The 19834-nt window shown below is 35.0% G+C and overlaps 1 protein-coding gene across 6 annotated transcripts in view; it reads right to left on the bottom strand.

Moving 5' to 3' along the window:
- KNDC1 (kinase non-catalytic C-lobe domain containing 1) overlaps window positions 1-19834 on the bottom strand; it is a 60213-nt gene that overhangs the window by 12333 nt on the left and 28046 nt on the right. For 2 of the 6 annotated variants that reach the window (XM_027672190.1, XM_027672193.1), the window contains exons 7-17: window positions 13377-13491; window positions 10253-10324; window positions 10089-10150; window positions 7775-7933; window positions 7348-7425; window positions 6608-6704; window positions 6271-6433; window positions 5337-6175; window positions 5085-5229; window positions 3425-3516; window positions 1026-1429 (exon numbers count right to left, since the gene is read on the bottom strand). In XM_027672190.1, coding sequence (XP_027527991.1) covers window positions 1026-1429; window positions 3425-3516; window positions 5085-5229; window positions 5337-6175; window positions 6271-6433; window positions 6608-6704; window positions 7348-7425; window positions 7775-7933; window positions 10089-10150; window positions 10253-10324; window positions 13377-13491 — 2226 coding nt within the window. Of the gene's footprint in view, window positions 1-1025; window positions 1430-3424; window positions 3517-5084; window positions 5230-5336; window positions 6176-6270; window positions 6434-6607; window positions 6705-7347; window positions 7426-7774; window positions 7934-10080; window positions 10151-10252; window positions 10325-11492; window positions 11606-13376; window positions 13492-19834 lie in introns of those variants that run through there. The other 4 variants (XM_027672191.1, XR_003532361.1, XR_003532362.1 and 1 more) reach the window with 4 other exon arrangements.

Genomic DNA, 19834 nt, shown 5'->3' with positions numbered 1-19834 from the left:
TCAGGTTGGTCTAGAATATAAAAACTTTTGATGAAGCTATACACCCAATTGTTCTGTTCCCTCTGAAGTGCACTTAATTTGTCAGGACACATTTCTATAGAACGTTCCTTAGTCTAGGAAACAAAGTAATGACAGAATGACTTTGCTAACTTGGAAAAATTGCAAATTCCAATCAGTAAAAATTCTTCTAAAGCAGAAGAATTATCTCAGCTTTATAGCCAACCTTTTAAAAATCTGCCAGAGACTTGGAGCAAAAAAGTAGCTGATCTAATCCTAGACAGACAATGAAAACTGGACTTCTGTTAATCAAGGAACTGGTTTCCGAAATAAAACTTGTTAACAGAGGATTTAAACAAGGAAAGACAGAGTGAAGACAAACTGTTGCTCTGAACTTCAAATAACATTTTACAAACTGAAGCTTGTTACAGGTAGATGCCAAAATGTAAAAATTAAGTAAATGTGATCAATATGATCTTTAAGGAAATGAAAGACCTTGGTAATCTAAACCGACTCACTGCCCTACCCATGCTCCCCCAGCTACTTTAAAGGCTGCACTAATTATCATGATTATGATGTTTAGTCATCTCCAAGTGAAGATGGGAGCAAATAACCATCATTCTGTTGGCAAAGGGTGAGAAGCTGTGACAAAGGAAAAGGGCTCAGAGCCCATGACAGTGAGGACCTATCGTGGGCCTGCAATGTGCTCCAGTCATAGTCATTCCTAGGTCTTTTCTATAACATCACCACCATGGGGTTGGTGCATATAGCAGATGGTTCTTTCCCAGTCAACTTTAAGAACAGAAGATGGGTTGTAGGTTGGTGATTACACTTTTGTGTCAGTGCTCTTTATTTTGGAATACTACACCTACTGTGGTTTATTGCTAAGATGTGACAAATCTTGAGGATTTTAAACCAGTTAAGAGTCAGTATTTAAAAGAAGAAAGGGTGTTGTGACAACAAATATTATCATACTTTTAACCAGCAAGTAAAGAGGTATCTTAATGATTTAAAATCAATATACTCACCACTTTTTTAGCATCTATATTTTGTGACTCACTTGATTTCTGCTTTCCAAGGTTTTTCAAGTAACTGTGAACTTCTGAATCAAAACATTCAGCTCCATAAAAGGCACTGCTCCAACCAGGACTACAGCTATTAAAGTCAGGTAGATTGGGAGATGCCAGGTAGCTGTTTCCAGCTATCTTTATCGTAGCCTCTTCCTCTGGCCTCGTATTTTCTTCTGCAAAGTCTGGACCAATACAACAGCTGTTGCTTTGTAGACGTTGTCCCTCTTTCTCTATAGGGATAGTACTCTGCAGTCTCAATTCTTTTTTGATATTGCCTGAAGGTGACTCATCGAAATCCATTTCAACTAATGATATATTTATCAGAGGCTCAGGCTTCACATCAAGATTTGCTTCCCCTTTTCCTAAAGAAGGTGTATGGGGGAAAAAGAAATAATGGTCATGTGCTGTGGTTCATGCTTTGTTGAACTTAAACACTACCCATACAAGACACTTATGACTATCTGTGCACTCTAACAGTGTTGTCTGATGCTTATCTTGGCTCTATACTTTCTTTTTCTCGACTACACATTGTAAAATGACAAAGGCTAAAGGCATTTCAGAACTACTAAGGAATAGTTAAACAATGTATTTTTGAAAATTACAAAATATTTTCCATGCAACAAGCATTTAAACAAAGCACAGCAGAGAAGCTGTAAAACAGAGGTAAAATATGTCAGACCTATGCACACATTTGTAAAATGCTTAGGTCTTGAGGTTTTTTTCCATCCATAAGTCTTGAAGCTTTTATTCCATACACAGAGGGCAAGAACATTTGATACAGCCAACGGGGACATAGATGTTAAACTTTCTACTCCTACAGGACTTAATCCCTTGAGCTATGACGGGACTTCTTTGCGGTTCTAACAGTTACTACCAACCTTCAGGGACTGAGGTGACAGTCAAAAGTCAGTATAGTGCTGACAGGAGCTTTTATACCTGCCAAAAGTCTCTCTTTTCACTTCAGCACCCTCCAGGGCTTAGATATCTCATCTTGGAGTCAAATGAACCTAAATTACTGGTGCAAAGAAATCACATACTCCATGGTAAAGTTTGGCTCTACATTTGTAATCATTCTGAGCCAAAATAGAAAATTGTAATATAGAACAATGGCAGCCAAACGCAAAATCACAAATTTATGTTTCACTATAAAAATTAACAATGTAAGTATATAAGCCCTTCCATAAAGAACACATAGTTTATCTTTTCTCAAAACAGAGAAGTAACCAAATTTAAATGCTGCAACTTGGATGAACTTTCTCAAAAAAACCCCCTCACATTGGTTCAACAGCAACCAAATACAAGCTGTCCATCAATACACCAAGCCTAGAAAGAGTAAGGGTTTTGTTATAGTATTGGGATTCACCAATCCCAGCTCAGTTTTGAGTTCAGTTAATGAAAGATGGATATTTTATAAACTTTCAATTCACGAAGTGTGTCAGGAGAAATGTAAAACCCACACTGAAGAAGTATAAATAAACAATCCTCTAATACAACCTCAATGACTGCCCTGATATGGTGTCCTGTAAACAAGTTTGTGATCAAAAGGCAAAACTACCTTGAGGAACAAATCATTTGACCCACTGTTGGTATTGGTATCTATCTTTAAAAGGCACTTCAATGTACAGAATAGGGAAATGAAGGAACTCCTAGGAGATACATAAACACTTCCTTACCTGTTCTCAAAACCCTTTTGATGAATAATTAAAAATGCCCATTTAAATATAAAAGGAATTCAGTTTCTAGACTTCTATACAATTCCCTTCACCAGAATTTGTAAATAATATTGACAATGCTTTTTTTTATTTTAGTGTATTTTATTTTTATTGTTTTTGTTTTACTCTCTAGTTTTGTTTTAATCCTGATAAGTGAACACTGAAGGACCAGATCTACTGCACAGCCATGCTTCAGTCAACTTCTTCAGTAACCTCTAATGAGTCATAAGCATTTTCTAAAGCTCTCCCTAAAGCTAAGCTTGCTATGCTGTGTGGAGCTGACCTAATATGACTATCCCCCTCTTCTTCTCCCTACTTTAAAGCATGCCACTAGAACATCTGCTAGAACACAGGAAAATCACATACAGCAGTCATCATTTTGGGATTTTTCAATAGACACATACATGTAAACAGAAGTAACTAAATGACACCCCACTCAATGACATTGGGTCATATGTAAGCTTCATATAAAAGACATTTATGTCCTGAAGACATGGATAATGTTCAGATTCAGTGATACTCTCTATAAGTGTTAAGGCAAGTGTTTTCCTGAAGACACACCCAAAATGTCAATCTCTCAGAGCTTGTGTCAATGATAGATTCCTAGCACCCATAAAGATCTAGAAACATGAAGTCCTTTCTCACCCTCTGTCTGGTCACTGCTTGCCAAAAAGCTTTCAGATTTGTTCCGATCTTGGAATATATTGCCACATTTTGCATCACTTGCCTCAGTTATGCTGAAAAACAAGAAGATTAAGAAAAATTAATGTTTCAAATACTTTTATATTTACATCACAGTACAATGAGATTTTACAAGTGACTCTGCCATGTACGTGAAGGCCTTCATAGCATTTATCTACTTCCTAAAGTTTGCATGTTCAGCTTTGGTTTTTATCTTACAAGAAAAAATTTAAATGGATATTAAAGCCCACTGAGTAAGATACAGAGATTTTCTCTAACAGCATTTGACAAAATTCCAACAGACGTATCAGAGCACACACAGACAGAACGCATAACTCCAGGCATAACTTTAGACTGCAAATTACTGTAGTGGGCTTTTCACTCAATATTCAACCTCTGGATAACAGTCTGAATCTAAGTCATCTCTAGTAAGAATAATCATAATTTTAAGTCAAGGAAGCTAACAATTAAAAACTGCTATAGTCTTTGTCAAAGTAATGTTAAGTAAGCAGTGTCTCGGATATTTTAAGACAAGTCTTGCATGTGATCTAAAAGCCAGACCTGTATTTTTCACTGGGTAATAACTGATGACCTTTTCACTCTCACTTTCAAAATCTTTACTTTGTTACAAAAGTTCATACAGACGATTACCTCTTCATACATTTCAGCAACTCAGCTGCAATAGCTCAAGTTTCTCCTACCATAACAGTCAACTCTGGGGAACTAATGACCTAACCTCCAACCAATTTTCAGTATCTCCTTAAAAATCCCAACCCAAATGGAAAATAGGCCAGCATGCCAAGGTCTGGTATTCAGAGGTCATGATCTATTCTCTCTGAAACTTGCTGTAAGGATTATACATATTTCAACATTGAAATTTTTCTAAACCATATCACCAAGCTTCTGTCTCAAAACTTGAAATCTGTAGTTCCAAAAACCCCCAAATTAACTTTGACATAATGTGATTACAACAGTCTTCAGCAAGAAGCTTTTATAGAAGTGTTCTACATTTGGAGGCTGCAATGAAACAAGAATGTTTTTTATTATTTTTCAGGTAGATAGTATGTCACTGTAGATAAAATAGGCAAAATGAGAAATTCCTTAAGCTGGTGTTTTCTCACTTAACAGGCTATTAACAAAAGACTGCCAGGAGGAACACTGAGTAAAATTACACCAGTTAAACAAAACATTTCTAGAAAAGCTAAATTAATTTCCTTTTTCTTGGATGTGAATAGAAAACAAGGATGTATAAACAACTAATATCAGACTAAGCAAACTGAACAGTAAGAAGAATACATTTAACTTCTAATTAAACAGCCTCCTTTTAACAAGACTACGAAGCTCTCCATCAATAGTTGTAACCAGTATTGATCAGAATTAGGTTTCCGTTATTAAGCTATCCTAAGATGGAGTTATAGACAAGTGTAGTAGAAAATATTTTTGACTGAACCATTAAGCACTATTTGCCATGGAGAAAGGCATGAAATACCTAATAAACTGTGAAATTAAGAGTAAACAAGTAAGGATACCTGAAGAGAAGCAGCGTATCCTTTCCTGCTTCTAGAAAGTAGGGATGAAAGTATTAAATTCAACTGCAACAACAAAAAAGTTGAAAAACACCTACCATAAGTGTGAAGATCTTTCTCCATTTACTACCTGATAGAGATTCTCCAGTAATTTTTCATCCCAGTATAGGTCACAAAACTTCTCACAAATTCTATCAGAGAACACACCAAACTTAATTTCCTTTAAGTTTAAAATGAAGTTACCTTGTTTAAAATAAGAACAGAAACAAACAAAAGAGGGAGAAAAAAGACATTAATAACAATATTCTCACAAATCAATTATAATAATATACAGAAGAAAATGCACATACTCATATCAAAAACTTCAACTCCATTCTCTAGATAGCCATCAAATGCAAACTCCTCTTGTATAAGATGAATCACTTTCTGAAGTAAGGCATCACTTGTTGTGTTCTGATGGGGTAGGACTTCATCAAAGAAATAAGAATTGTCTTTATTCACTGAGGTACATGGTGTGTGTTCTTGTTCAGTGAAAATACTGTCTACACTGGTAGCACACTCAGTTTCTTGGCAGTTGGTTTGAATAACTGGGCTTCTTCTATCAAACTTGTTCTGTGTGTTAGTAGTCTCATGCCTTTGCACATTACCAAGGGAGGCATCTTCTGTTGGCATGCTCATTTTATAACTTGCAATAGTACTTGAAAGTAACACTGGCAAACTATGATAACAATCATAAGCAATTCTTGAACGAAGAGGCTTATTTTGTATTTGCTCTGATACGGCTAAATGTACTGGTACAAATGTCAACACTCTTTTCTCTGAGTCCTGTTTGAGAATGATGTTATTTATATGAAGAAAATTAGGAGACGTAGGACAAGCTAAGGAGCTGGAAGGATCTTCAGATAAAATGCTTTTTCCTTGTAGAATATGTGAGGAATCCGACGGTGATGGTAATGCAACTGAAGAAGTAAACGTATTGACTGATTTTTGCTCTTCTGAGGATAACTGGAATGAGTGGCCTGAAACTTGTAAATCACACTTAGGTGTTTCGGGTGCAGTTTCAACAACATCTGTGTACTCAATACCACAGCGTTGAGAGTCTTCTACATATCCTGAGCTGTTGTGGTCCATGTGGTTTTCTTTTCTTTTCTCTTTCTTGAATTGCTCAGAAACTGGTGCGTGAACCTCTCTGAAAAAGAACAAAGGAATTTTTTTAAGGACAATTCCAGTAGATTTAATAATGAAGTCTAAATTTTAACTTATTCTTCTTTAGGATATACTAACTTTGTTATGTCTGCATCTTGTTGCAGAATAATAGGCTTAAAGTGAGTTGCAGGAGAGGTGAATGCAACAGGTAATCTAGTTTTCTCACAATTTAGTGAAATCTGGCACGGTACTGGTCCTTTAACTGCTACAAGTTTGCTTTCACTGTTAAAAGGCACAAATCCTAAAAACAAAAACAAAGTTAGAAAAAAGAACAATATGAAAACTATAAATGCAAGGAATAACAATCAATTTAGATAGAAAAACAATTGTATATTAGATTGAGAAAAATCTTACGTGGAGTACTGATCTAGAGAATACTAAAACAAAGTAAACATGTCAGAGCCTGACTGCTTACCTAGACTTGACTCTGAAGAGTCCATTTCTATTTCATGTTTTTCATTTTTAAATTCAAAAGCAACATGATCTTGGGACAAGACTTCTTCCTTAACAGCCTAACAGAAATTGAAGCCCAAATTGAATTTATTAGCATTTTCTTTGTTTAAATTCTGCTCAGCACATTACTTCAAAAAAACCCCAAGCCCCATATAGATCTAGAATGTTGCAAAGCAACAACCTGGTCATGCCAAGGTGGAATTTTAAAACAAATTGCATACAGAATTCTAAGGACCGGTAGAACTATTTAGAAATCTTGATAACACTCTGTTTCAAATCAGAACTTTAAGGCAATCAAAGTTTTGAACAAAGTCAGTTCCATGGATTGACTGAATGCTGCATGCATTACACACACACATTTGAAACATAAACAGAACACAACAATTACATATTACTGTCTTCTGATAAGAGGGGTGCTAAATAAAAAGACAGATTATGAAATTAAGTCACTGTTCTTCACCCATACAGACTGTGGTGTCAGAGCATCACGATCTGTGGAGTGATCATTCTGATAGCAAGACCTAGGAAAAGGCAATACCATAGACTACTTGCAAATAAATAAAAAAATCCCCAAACCCAACAAACCCCCAACAACAACAAAACCAAATCTAACGACACTTGCAGGGCACAAAATCTTACTGGAAAATATTTACAGAATTAATTGAAAAAATATACAGAATTAAAGAAAGGTGGCACTCTTACCTCAAAGACAGATTTACTCAATAAGACCAAAATATTTTTGCTGTCTATACCTTGTTCAAGTAAATAATGATTACATGTCTAAAAAAAAAGACAAAATGTAATCTTCAGTCAGTAAATAAGTTTTCAATCAAGTGAGGTATTCTTGGACAAGGACAAAGTCAAGATTAATAGTCAATTAGAAGTAATCTAAGTTTAGGAAGTCTTATGAACCTACTCAGAGTACCTTACTGACAATTTCAATATAAATTAAAAACACACCCCTCTGTGTCCCTAAGGAGGTAACTTTAAAAATAAAACCCCAAATGGTTATGATTTAATTAGATACCAGTCTACTAAAAATACTAAATCATTATTTTGATTTTCAAATCACTAAAATGAGACTTTAGACACAACTAGACTTCACATAAAATTGCTTAAATCTAGCAACCTTAATTGCAGCAGCTAGAGAAGGTCTTTCATCAGGGTTTTTTCTTGCCATATCCAGAAGTAGTTTTTTTAATTTTCTTGGCAATACTAGTTTATGACTCGGTGGAACACTGTATTTTGCAGCCATCCATAGAACTGCAGCAACACCATAAATGCAGACCTATTGGTATAATGTAAGAGACAGGAAAGATATAAGCAGACAAAAAAAAAAGCCTCCACTTCAAAAACAATTCCAGCAAATTATCCAAAAATTTCTCCCCATTCCCTGCCAAAAAAAAAAAAAATTACTAAAGTTTTTAAAGTACAGATTACATTCATGGCTTTTCAAGGTGCTGATGAAAATCCCAGCCCATTTTGAAAACTACTTGATGCAGGGCCAATAATTTTCTACTGTTGGAATAACAGACTTTATTTGTCTTAGTCTTTGTCTAGGGAAATCATTCAGGAAAAAAGTATTTTACAACCACTTTGAAGAATTCCTTTCTCATGTATAAAGGTTGCTGCAAGCCTCAGAGTTCTACCATAAAACCAGGCCAGTCACAATTTACTTAAGAAAGGTCATGATAATTCAGCCAGTAAGTGGCACACAGTAATTACAAGCTAGCCAGTACAACTCATATTTTACAGAGAAGATTGCACCTGTCAGAAGAATGAGGTACTGCATATTTATTTTAGCAATTATTGTGCTACCTGCAGCTAGACCAACTGAAGTTGCCTCAGTTAGGGACCTTGAAAAGTACTTGTTCTTCACAAGCTTTCTTGTTTCATTCGAAGAATTACAGTTTTAAGACAGAGTCAGATTTAGTCCACTTAATCCTTAGTTTACATATGTTAACATGTACTATAAATGCAGCTTTAACAAATTTAAAGCACAATATTTCATGTTGCCTCCGAAAGATATTAAAAAGGTTCAGTGGACAGAAACCTAAGCACAGCATTAAATAATGTGGTCCCACAAAACAATGTGTCCTAGTACTCTTTCAACCAAAGTGAACAGCAATCAACAAAACATAACAGAGTAGTTCACTATAAAGGAAATAATCTGTGAACTATTTGAACTATTGAACAAAAGCTACTAATAGCTACAAAAACATTTGAAGTAGGAGAAAGCAACTCCTTTAAAACAAAAAAAATTCTTCCCCTTAGGCTCAGGATTGCAAGATTACCCAAAATTTATTAATTTAGGAAAGTCTTGCCATCCAGTCCACCATATTCTTCAAAGAAAGTTTTTTTTACTGTTATCATGACTGGCACTACAGAGTCTTCATTCCCCTACCATAATTTGAACTAAATGTTCATAACCCGAAAGTTATACCATCATCAGGAAAAAGGCAAGAAAACGGGTCAGCTTATTCTATATATAATGTTGTAGAAAAATAAGGAAACAGATTAGTTCAGATATTCTAAAGAAAATGAACAAAGCACAAAGACTTTAGGATTATTAATTTCTACTGTCTGGTGAAACCGGTGTATTGTATTTCAGGGTTAGTTTAAGCTTCTAAAGCCTTTGAAAAACCTGCTCGTTGGATCAAAGCACTTTAAGAAAAAGAAATTTTAAGGAAGATACACAAACATTTTCTAGTTACAGAAATTTTAATGTCTTTAGTAGATTTTTTATGAAAACTTTTTTTTCTGAATCATGATTATTATGTCTAATTTCAAAGAACTCATGGGACACAAGGTGCATAGTAGCTAATCTCTTTTCTTGTTACATAATTCTGTTTCCCTAACTTTTAAGATCACTGTTTGCAATTCAGATGCAGTTGCAGTGGAGACACATTCACCTGCTATTTGACATTTTTATTATCTTCAGTTTAAGAGCACCTTATGGCTTTTATCTATAGCAAGAAGCTCTAGGCAAACTGTATTGGTAAGAGACATAATTCATAATGTTCCCATAGTAAAAACATACTGATAACAAAATTTTTATCCAATCTTCTAAACATAATTAATGTCTGGGCTTTAGCCTAGACTGTCTAAAATACTGATCTTAGTCTGACCTTCAGAATGTGAAAACATGACTTCAAAGTCTGTCTTACAGCTAACAAGCTGAAAATAATTAAGTCTTATGGAAAACTATTGAATAACAGATTTTTGGCACTTATTCCAAGAACTCTGAAAGGTAAAATTATAAAAGCAACTAATTCATGGGAGATCAATATGTTAAAAAATCCCCACAGATAACCAAGAAATACTGGGAGAAATGAGAAATATTAACACAATCTTAGAAGAGTTTAGTTTCTTCCTCGAGTAGCAGACGGATAAAACTGTCTTTTGATAAAATAAAAAGCAACCTAAGTAACCTACCACATTACCTTCTCAGTATCTACATCCTCTTCTTCAATTTCAGGAGCTAAATAAAATACATCACAAGATTCTAAATAAGAAAAGAAATCAGAAACAAAAGGTAAGATGTTTGCCTTCTTCTCCACTCCCCCTCCAAAGAAATAAAAGTCAAGCATGAAATGTATTAGTTTACCTTCACCTTTTGGAGCAGAAAACAGGATATTTCCATGGTAGTCAATCAGCACAGAGTCCAAACATAAGACCACTGCAAAAGAAATCACAAAAGAGAAAGGCATAATAAGTATCTGTTCCTGTAACTATTTGAAACTAATAAAAATAAATAATTTTAAAAAGAATTTGCAGTCTCAGCAATTACCCTACAATAAATGATGCTTTAAATAACACTTATGCTAGAACAGACACCGACCAATAAAGAGACAGTAGATGTGTAATTACCCAAAGCAACTCCTGCAGAACAAAGACAAAACCTGGAAGTTTATTTTCTTTTACCCAGCACTGAAAAGGTAAAGAAAGAAACAAAACATAAAGAAAGAAATAGAACAGGTAGATGTACTCTAGTCTTCTCACAAGGTATCAAAAAAACATAGACAATTTATCTTAAGCATTTAAGTCTCTCTTTCTTTCCTCCTCTAACCCCACAAAAATAGAGGGTCATTATCTGGAGAAAGCTGAGTCATACGTGGCCAGATCCAAAACTCCTCTAGGTGTGACAGGATATGAACTGTTTTGCACAAACAGTTATAATCACACACACTCTCTCACTGAAGAAACATTACACAGGTCAGTATGTGCAAGGCCATGAAATTTTCCATAGATAAAAAAGAAATAATGGAATTCTAAAACTATTTTAAATGATGCGACGTCTTCAGGAGCTTAATATTAGGGTCACAAGATCACATTATATAAATTTGATGAGGAAAAACTTGTGATAACAGTGTCTCTCTATTTAATAACTTCAAAGCACGCTGTAATTTAACATTTCAATGTATTAAGCCAACTGGCCAGCAGTGTAGTCCTGTCTTTGTGGACTACCATCAAATACACTGTCTTCTTATTAAAAACAGAGTACTAGAAGAATAGATTCTTGCATTAAATAAGAGATTAAAGCATTAAATTGATTAATTACTTAAAATATTAAATAGGTCTTAGAGCAAAACAAATATTAATTTATTATTAAATAAGTAATTGAAGAGGTCTCAGAGAAAAAAAAATAAAGTGAGAAAAAAAATAAAGTAAGAAAAAAAGGAAATACTACTTTTGCTTTTCTAGTTACTTGTACAAAACACATAAATAAAGGCTTGTCTACTACCTTCAATAATATTTAAGCTGGACCTGAAGCATGTGTCTTGAAAAGCAAAGCCTTCCTGAATGGGAACCTTTGCTAGTTATTTCTGCAGAGGCAGCTTCATGCTCACCATCTTTGCTTCTCAGCAGTTAATGCCTCTGTGCCTGAAACTGCCACAAAGCTCACACAAACCAGATTTCAGGATGTTCAGTGCAATGTACAAATTCTCACTTGGGCTCCCTAAAGCATCCATGAGCAACATGTAAGCAACATCCTCTGATAAGAGGAGAGGAAATAAGTAAAGTCTCAATGGAGGTTACAAACAACTTTTGTAGCAGAATTGAATTAGAAAAACATACGAAAAGGCTAGCTTTGGGTTATGTATTCTTAGCCAGATAATTTCTGCTTAGGATAATGAAAAAAGTGTAATCAAGGAGGAAAAGTGGAAGAAAAGTGTAAAAGTGGAGGAAAAGGCTAAGTGAATAAATAAATAAACCAGCTTGTTCCACCTTTCATATATTTAACTATGACTCATCAGCTAACAGTCTTATTTCTACATTGTCAAGGCAAAGGATATTTTAACAATATATATTCAAAATATATATCAGCTTTGCCTTTAATAAGTTATTCCAAAGGAATGTCGAGAGAACTTCATGTGTGTATGTAGGCACTGAAGTAGTAACACCACTGTAAGTCTTCCCACAATACACAACTACTCTCAGAACAGGCAGAGAACCCTCTCACAGAAATATTCTAAATCTGAAAACAATATTGAACTTCAAGGCAGCTTATCTGTCAAATATAGCATTTTAAGTAAGGTGTCTTCCATTTGGTGGTTTGTATCATTATGTTCACTTTTGTAGGCTATATAAGGTTCAGATGACAACTCTTTAGTATTTTTAAGACATGCATTCTGGGTGGATGGAAGTGCAGTAACAGAGGCTATCTATGCATATTAAATTAGAATCTGAGCCATTATGTGCAGTCATCTGAAATCTTCACAAACATTAGGAACATGTTATGAGGCTGAAATAATCCTTCTGTTGCAAGGTATATTAAATACTTAGTTTTATGAGTAACATTTCTCAAAGTGCTCAGAAATCTTCATTTATGGTTAATTTCCTTTCAAACAGTTTTCTGTCATAAAAGATAAAGTAACTGAAGCTGAAATCCAAAGAGATGCAGTAAGTTTTCTGTACCTTACTATCCAATTGTTTATATTCAGTTACACACTTCAAACTCATCCCTATTCAAACTCTCAAATGGAGGTTTTTTAAATCAAGGAAAATAAAGGCAGGGGGGTGGTGGTGGGAACCTCTGCTCTGTTTATCAGAACTGCTACAGGTGTAATACAACATTCAGAATGTCTATGGAAATTCAGAATGGTCTTCTTCTGAGTTACATGCAACATATTCCAATTTTGTCAAAGGACAGTTCCCCATTCCTCTCTTGGAAGTTTACTTGTGATGATTCTTCTGTAAAATGAAGCACGGGGGATGTGGAAGGAGCAACGTCATAACAAGACCTTGGATGCTTTAAAATGACAAAGCCCTGTATTGTCAAAAATATGTCAGGAATCATTTGTCAGAAAGAAATTCAGGCAAAAGAGGAGATTTTAGGTTTACAAACATAGATACATATATACACCCAAAACTTATTTCCTCCTGCTTTCAAGTCACAAGTACTTTTCTTAAAATTTACAGTACAGTTTCTCCATCCCCCAAACACCTAAACCCAAAATTTTTTTCACTGCTTGAAGTCGTAAAGACTAATTTCTGCTGCAAAAGCCATCAAATTCAGAATAAAGAGAAAGAAGGTATTCTATATATATGGAAGAAAACTGCAATTGAGTAAAATTTCTAAGTCATGATTTAAGAGAGTGAAATCAGAAATATTGTCTATTTTTTTCTGTACACAAAATGAAAGTCGAGATACTTTCAAACAGAATAAAGAAAACATTAACATAGTGAACATAAATAACAAGGCAAAATATTTATTTTTAAGACTATACCTGGATAATCTATGCAAGTCTGTAGAGCACGTAAACACTCATGACATAATGCCCAGAGTTCATAGTCTTTCAGAGGTCTTCCATATGAGGACAACAGAAGTTTTAGAGAGATCCACTGAAAAAAAAGAGTGAGGATGCAGAAAGTTATTAAAAATTATCACAAATTAAAAACATTTACTGTTGCAATGAAAAAGTAAATCCTAATATAAAACACACTCAACCTAAAAAGCTACAAGAAAATATATTTATTGCACTTGTCAGTAATGAATTAACACTACTTATTAAAAAGCATGGCACAGTTAGCTAGCTGTACAAATGAGCCAGTAGTTTCTTAATTGCATAATGGAAGAGTAATTCAAGTGAGATTTGAGCAAAAATAGAAAGGCTTCAGGAAAAGTGAGCTGTCTGGAAGGTCTTTCTTACATATTAAGGAAAGACTCTTTTAGAATGTCTACTGTGTAATAGACATCTTTTATGATGAAACAATTACATAATTATAGGGACAACACCTAGACTGAAAAACATAAAATTCAAATGATTGCTATCAACAAAAAAGTCCCACATTCAAATTCTCATTTACCCTGACAGTTGCATTACATGTCTTACCTTAAAGATTTCATCAACATCTCTCGTTCTTCTGTGAAAGATGCTAACAATATTGACAGAATTAATGACAGATTTAATTGAAGTCCAAGCATGTAGTTGTTTTTTTAATCACTGGCTGCTCAATTTTTCGTAACAGTATTTCTTTTTCTGGCTATCAATTTAGCTTTTGATACCTGGCATGATAACTTATTGTGACAAAGGTACTGCTCCATGGAAACTTACTGTTCTTCAGAGACATGCTTGACATTTTGTGACTTTTTTGGGGGAGGAGGGGGTGGTTGGTGTGTGTTTGTGTGAATGTAATAACTTGACACTGACAGCAGTGCACAGACATCTCCCCGAGGAAACCATGCTAATGGAAAAGCTTATCTCTAGTAGCGGCCCTTGACATCAGCTGGACTTTACAATCTCCGTTCACCTACAAAGGTACACTAAAAATTCACTGCAGGCAGAAACGTCCAAGATAGAGCAGACCCATCCCCCTATTTTAAAAAAGGGCACAGCATATTTTCTGTTGTATATGCAGTTCTGAACTAGTCAAATTTAGGCCATCTGAATTGGCCTAAGAAAGGAATTACCAGAAGCAATTCAGGACTAACTCAGGAAAAAAACAATCTCCCCCTACCCTCCAAAAACCCCCAAACAAACAAAAACACCAAACAAAAAACCCCCAATCAACCAAGCAAAAAAATCACCCAAAACCAAAAAAACACCCCAAAAACCCTCCAACCAAACCAAAACCACCCCAACACAAAACTGAAGCACAGGAGAAAAACAAAACCCCCTCTGAACAGTTCTGTTGTTTTCACAGACACCTTTATAACCCAATCAGTATTTGTAAAATCTAAAAAGACTAAGGGTCCCTCTCACACACAGTGCCAGTACATCATTTGACAAATCAGCCTCTGCACTGTCATTTACTGAAGTCAATTTTTCATGATCCTGTCTACGAAACACCCTTCAGTGAGGTGCTCTTTGGGTTTTATCATAAAATATGTGATACACAGACTACTGCATTGAATTCATAAAGATCAACAAACAGCTTCAGTGCAATCTATTGAGAAAAGAACCACATTAATTTCTGTAGCTGAAACTTTGTTGATAATTTAATATTAACCAGAATACCTTCTCAAAGAACACAATACTTTGGGCTTGTACAGTTTAAATATTCTTTGAAGGTGAACCAGGCAAACCATAATTTTTTAACAAGATGTGCCACGAAACACACCTTTTAATTTACTGAAAACGTTTTATATTCTGTCTACCTCCAACAGATAAAATAACTTAGTGCTTTTATTCTTCTATCCTCCATTGTGGCACACTGCAAAAATTAGTCACTTCAGCATAGACAGATTTGAAGCCAGGTGATAAGACCCAGTTTCATTCTCAAGTTTTGCTATCACCAGCACCCTGGAGTGCAAAATTCTTTCATCCATGTGTTCTTTTACTGTAAGCTCTTGAACTGTCTGATAAAAAGGCATCAATCACACAGCAGGAAGAAAAAGGCCAGACAGTCAAAAGAATGAATTAGTCTAGAGAACATACAAGATACTGCTTCATACTGTTGACAGATTACTATCCTTGATCAGCACTGTGTTTCTCCCTCCTCCCTGCTTCTCAAATATCTTTGCTCACGGACACTTGACAAAGAAAGGAGCAGTCAAATCTTCAAATCAACCCTGGACAGCTGACATGAGTGGAGGGAAATCGTAAGAGAAATTTCCCAGACTGACTAAAACATTAAGAAGGTTTTGGGATTTGGGAATATTTTTGTAACAAGTACACACCAGTGCCACATGTTTCTCTGTAAGAAATCCCTCCTCTTGAAGTTTGTCTCTAGAGGCTCTAAAAGCTGCAGCGAAGAAAGATGGGACTTCCCTACTGCATATACAAATCCCTCTCACTTCAGGAGAAGATGATGAATGGCTAGCAAGGGCAAGGAGAATCTCTCACTAAACTGGAGACCAAAGTCAGTTGTACAGCAGAAAGCTGAAAAGTATTTCTCATCAATTCTGGGATATCCAAGCTCTTTGGAATAAGAAAGAAACGGCAGACAGAAATTTAAGCACAGCAGCAAAGCAGGAATAAACTCTAAGAGCAGCAGCAAAAGTTTATAAGAAAGAGGTGTCAATGATTGATAATAAAATAAGAGGATGAAGAGGCACCAGAAAAATTCTGTTTTGGAAGAAAAAAAAGTACATAGTAAAAGCAAATCTTAGCAGAAGTGAGAATCACTGCCATCCACAAAATGGCCAGATCAGTCTGAATCAGGAAAAAAAAAATGTGGTTACAGGTTGGTGAACTTTGTTTAAATGTATATCCTCACTGTTTCTCTGGCAAGCATTCTAAAGAAATAAGAAACTTCAAATATTAATATTGCTACCTAGTATTTGTATGCTAGTTGTTCTTCTTTGATGCTAATAACTACCTGCACTGCTATTGTCTCTTACTCAAATTCTAGTCTCTCCCCACCCTGACCATAGCAAAAGATTAATTTTTTTTTCCTGGAAGAAATATCGGAGAAGGTCATTCTTCTAGTGTCCTAATTATTTCAAATTCTCACCTTCCTACACCAGAAAGAGAATTGTGGAAGACTTCATATGTAAACTGAAGGTGCAGACGTGCTGAGGACCTATGCTTCTTGTAGCAGTTATCCCATGTAGTCAAGGTATATGATAAGTCATATTTCATCACACATTTGCATCTGTGATGAAAAACATGTGCAGTCTGGTTAAAACAGTTTTCAAAGGAAAAATAATACACTTCTCAACCTAAAGTTAGGAGGCAGTTTTTATGGAAGCCTCAGTCCTTAAATAAAGGTATTTAACATAATGCACCTCATACCTCACCTTTTAGGTATTTAACACAATGTACATTTTAATTCCACTGAATCTGTTAAGTGTAAAACTCCTTATTTTGGCATATGTCTCAGGTTTGGTCATTTTGGATTTTAACATGCAAGTCTCTGATTCATGGCTATTGCTATTTCGTAAAAAAAATCCCCACTCAACCACCAAGAAAAAGAAAATCTGAAGTGCTGGAAAACACAATTAAAACTTTTAGTCAAACCACCTGTAGCACACATTGTTTCTTAACTATTTATTCATATATTTTAGCAAAGTAAGCTCAAGACAACTGTTAAGCATTCATAAGGCCTCAAGTCCACTTCATTTAAGCCATTAACATTATTTTAATATTGCTGTTCAACATTCATTAGTATATTATCACTAGTGAAATTGCACCAAAGAGGAAACAAATTTATAATCCAATGCCTCTTCCTAATTTTTACATGTTCTAAACCAGACCTTTTCATAACAGAAATTATATATCTCAGTTTTTAAAATATGAAAAAGTTTTTCACTGCACAGAAATTTTGTTAGAAAATACAAAAAAGCCAAATGACCGATTCTCGCTTATAGTTGCATACTGAGGCCATTCTGTTTTATGACCAAAGATGGCATTTTAAACCTCACTTGTTGGAAAAGTGGCTTTTTTTTGCAGTTCTGCAAAAATCTTTTATGAGATCTTTTACTTAACTGCTGGTACCAGAATTGTAAAACCCAACTTTTAGTAAAGCATTCAGACTATGCAAACATACTCTATTTCATGAACATAATGCTGGCGTGTTTTAAACAACCAAAAAAATATTTTCATCATTCTTTTCTTAGTTAGTACTATTCTGGGAATTGACAACTTTTCTTTCCTTCAAGTGTTATTTCCCAGTGTTAAAGTGTCAGCCTCTAGCTACATGGTTTTTCACTTTTCTCATGTTTGACAGGTTATGAATGACCAACAGGAAACAAACTTGCATATGCCAGGCTCCCATTAACCCTTCCCAAGTAAAGCCCATAGCATTTATATCACAGAGAAACACTTAAAAGCATTAGAGATGAGACACACCTAATTGGAATGAAACTGGTTAGAGAAATAAAAGATCCCCACTCAAACTTGAAGTGAAAAATATTTATTTATGGCATGCAAAACTCTAAAAGTTACTTTGAAAACCCTCACAAGATACATTGCAGTAGCCAGACAAAAGCAAGCAAGTATTTTTAGTAATGCTTACTAGCAGTAAAGCACACAACATTAAGAAGCAGTGTTGGAGTATCAGAAAAATATTGTCCACTGGAGAAGTACTGACAGGCAAGAAAAACTGTCTGTTCTCCAGAGTAGACAAGGTTGATCTTCAACCGGATGGGACTGGTATTGCACCTTTTCTAAAGAACATGAAATATTGAAAGAGATGCTAGACATATTATTCTAAAAGCTCTAAATGCTGCAATCATGGCAATCTGTTATAGAAAACTAGTGAAAGAGCAGCACTGCAAAGCTTCTGAGGTATTTTCTATTTACCCCAGAAGATAGAAATCACATTAGCTGGGCCTTCACACTTGTGCTTTTGCAGTAAATGAACAAACTCTCAGATTTAGGTATTTGGTAAAATTCTGGCACTAAGAAATGAAAGGGAACTTGAGAGAGAGACATCAGTTGTACTTTCATCACATAAGACATAGCACAGTATGGTTTTTCTTTTTTGCAATTGTCAGGTAACACAGAGGGAAAACCTGCTATGGTTCAGAAGCCTGAGGAATAAAATCTGTTTTCTGAAAGGAAAAAAAGAAGTTGAAAACATTAACCCCCTCCACTGTTCTAAGAAGACTTGTAATAGAGTCTGCAATACAGTTCAATGACTACTAAAAATGAATTACCTTCGTTCAGAAAACAAAGAAAAATTACCAGGCTAGAAACTCAGCATTTCAGGAAGCTATTTCAGAAGTCTAGGTGTTGCTCAAGGATATTAATATATTTAAAGGTTTTTTTCCTCCCTACAGCAGTTAAATAATCAAAGAAGATTTTATTACATTTGCTTTTTTTGTTCGTTTTTTGTTTTAAGACCAACAAGATTTTACTAAAGAGCACAATATTTTTATGTGCCAGAACTTGAAAATGTGCTGGAATCAATTACTAAAAAACAGAATATAGAGCATGAGTCTATCAAACACTTCTTCTACTGAGAAGACAGCTGTAAAACTCTGATACCATAGAGAATCACCACCCTGCTGTCTTCCTTTCAGATTGTATATATCACAACACTGGTTATTAGGGTACCTGGAATAAGAGGTACCTTTTCTAATTCACTGTGATTGTCCCATGAATTCAGCAGGAGCAGGATAACCTTTGGAAGAATGTTCAGAAGAATGAAATTCTGTTCAGGCTGAAAGAACACTTCATTTAAATTGATGATTAAGTATTTGAAGAAAAAGAGGATTTCAGAAGCATGGCAGAATAACCTGAAGATGTATTTTGGTTTATTTTCTGTGTGCCAATCTCAAGTGCTGCTGCAGGAAAACCAAACAGGAGATTTGTTACAGCTTTTAAATCATGCAAGAATTCTGGGGAAGATTATTTTCCTGATACTGTCTTCATGTACCCAGAACTAAACTGTTGCCCTGGTAATCCAGTAAGGACAGAATACAGTCTTATTTCAACATTTTTTTTTGCTCCTTAGAAAAGAACCCCTATCACTACACTCAATTTATGTTCATAAGTGATGGCAGAAAAAGATTAAAAAAAGGGATGAGTCTACAATAAAGGGATTGTTTCTCAGAGTCTGAAAAGAAGAATGCACTTGCAGGATTCCTAAATAAAGGATTTGATATGCATACAATGAATAACCCCCTTGGAGAGCAAAACCATGACATGTGGTGCTTATCCATAGCTACTATCCTCCTGAACTATGAATTCAATAAGTGCACATGCTATTGAGAGGAGAAGAGACAAGAAAGGGAAAAAAGAAATTAGGACAGAATCTTCAGTTTGCACTAATTTTTTTAGCTATGATGAACCAAAGG

Source organism: Neopelma chrysocephalum, unplaced genomic scaffold, assembly GCF_003984885.1.
Source record: "Neopelma chrysocephalum unplaced genomic scaffold, ASM398488v2 Primary Assembly neopelma1_97390, whole genome shotgun sequence".
NCBI classification, from domain to species: domain Eukaryota; kingdom Metazoa; phylum Chordata; class Aves; order Passeriformes; family Pipridae; genus Neopelma; species Neopelma chrysocephalum.
This window is presented reverse-complemented; position numbering and strand designations above follow the sequence as displayed.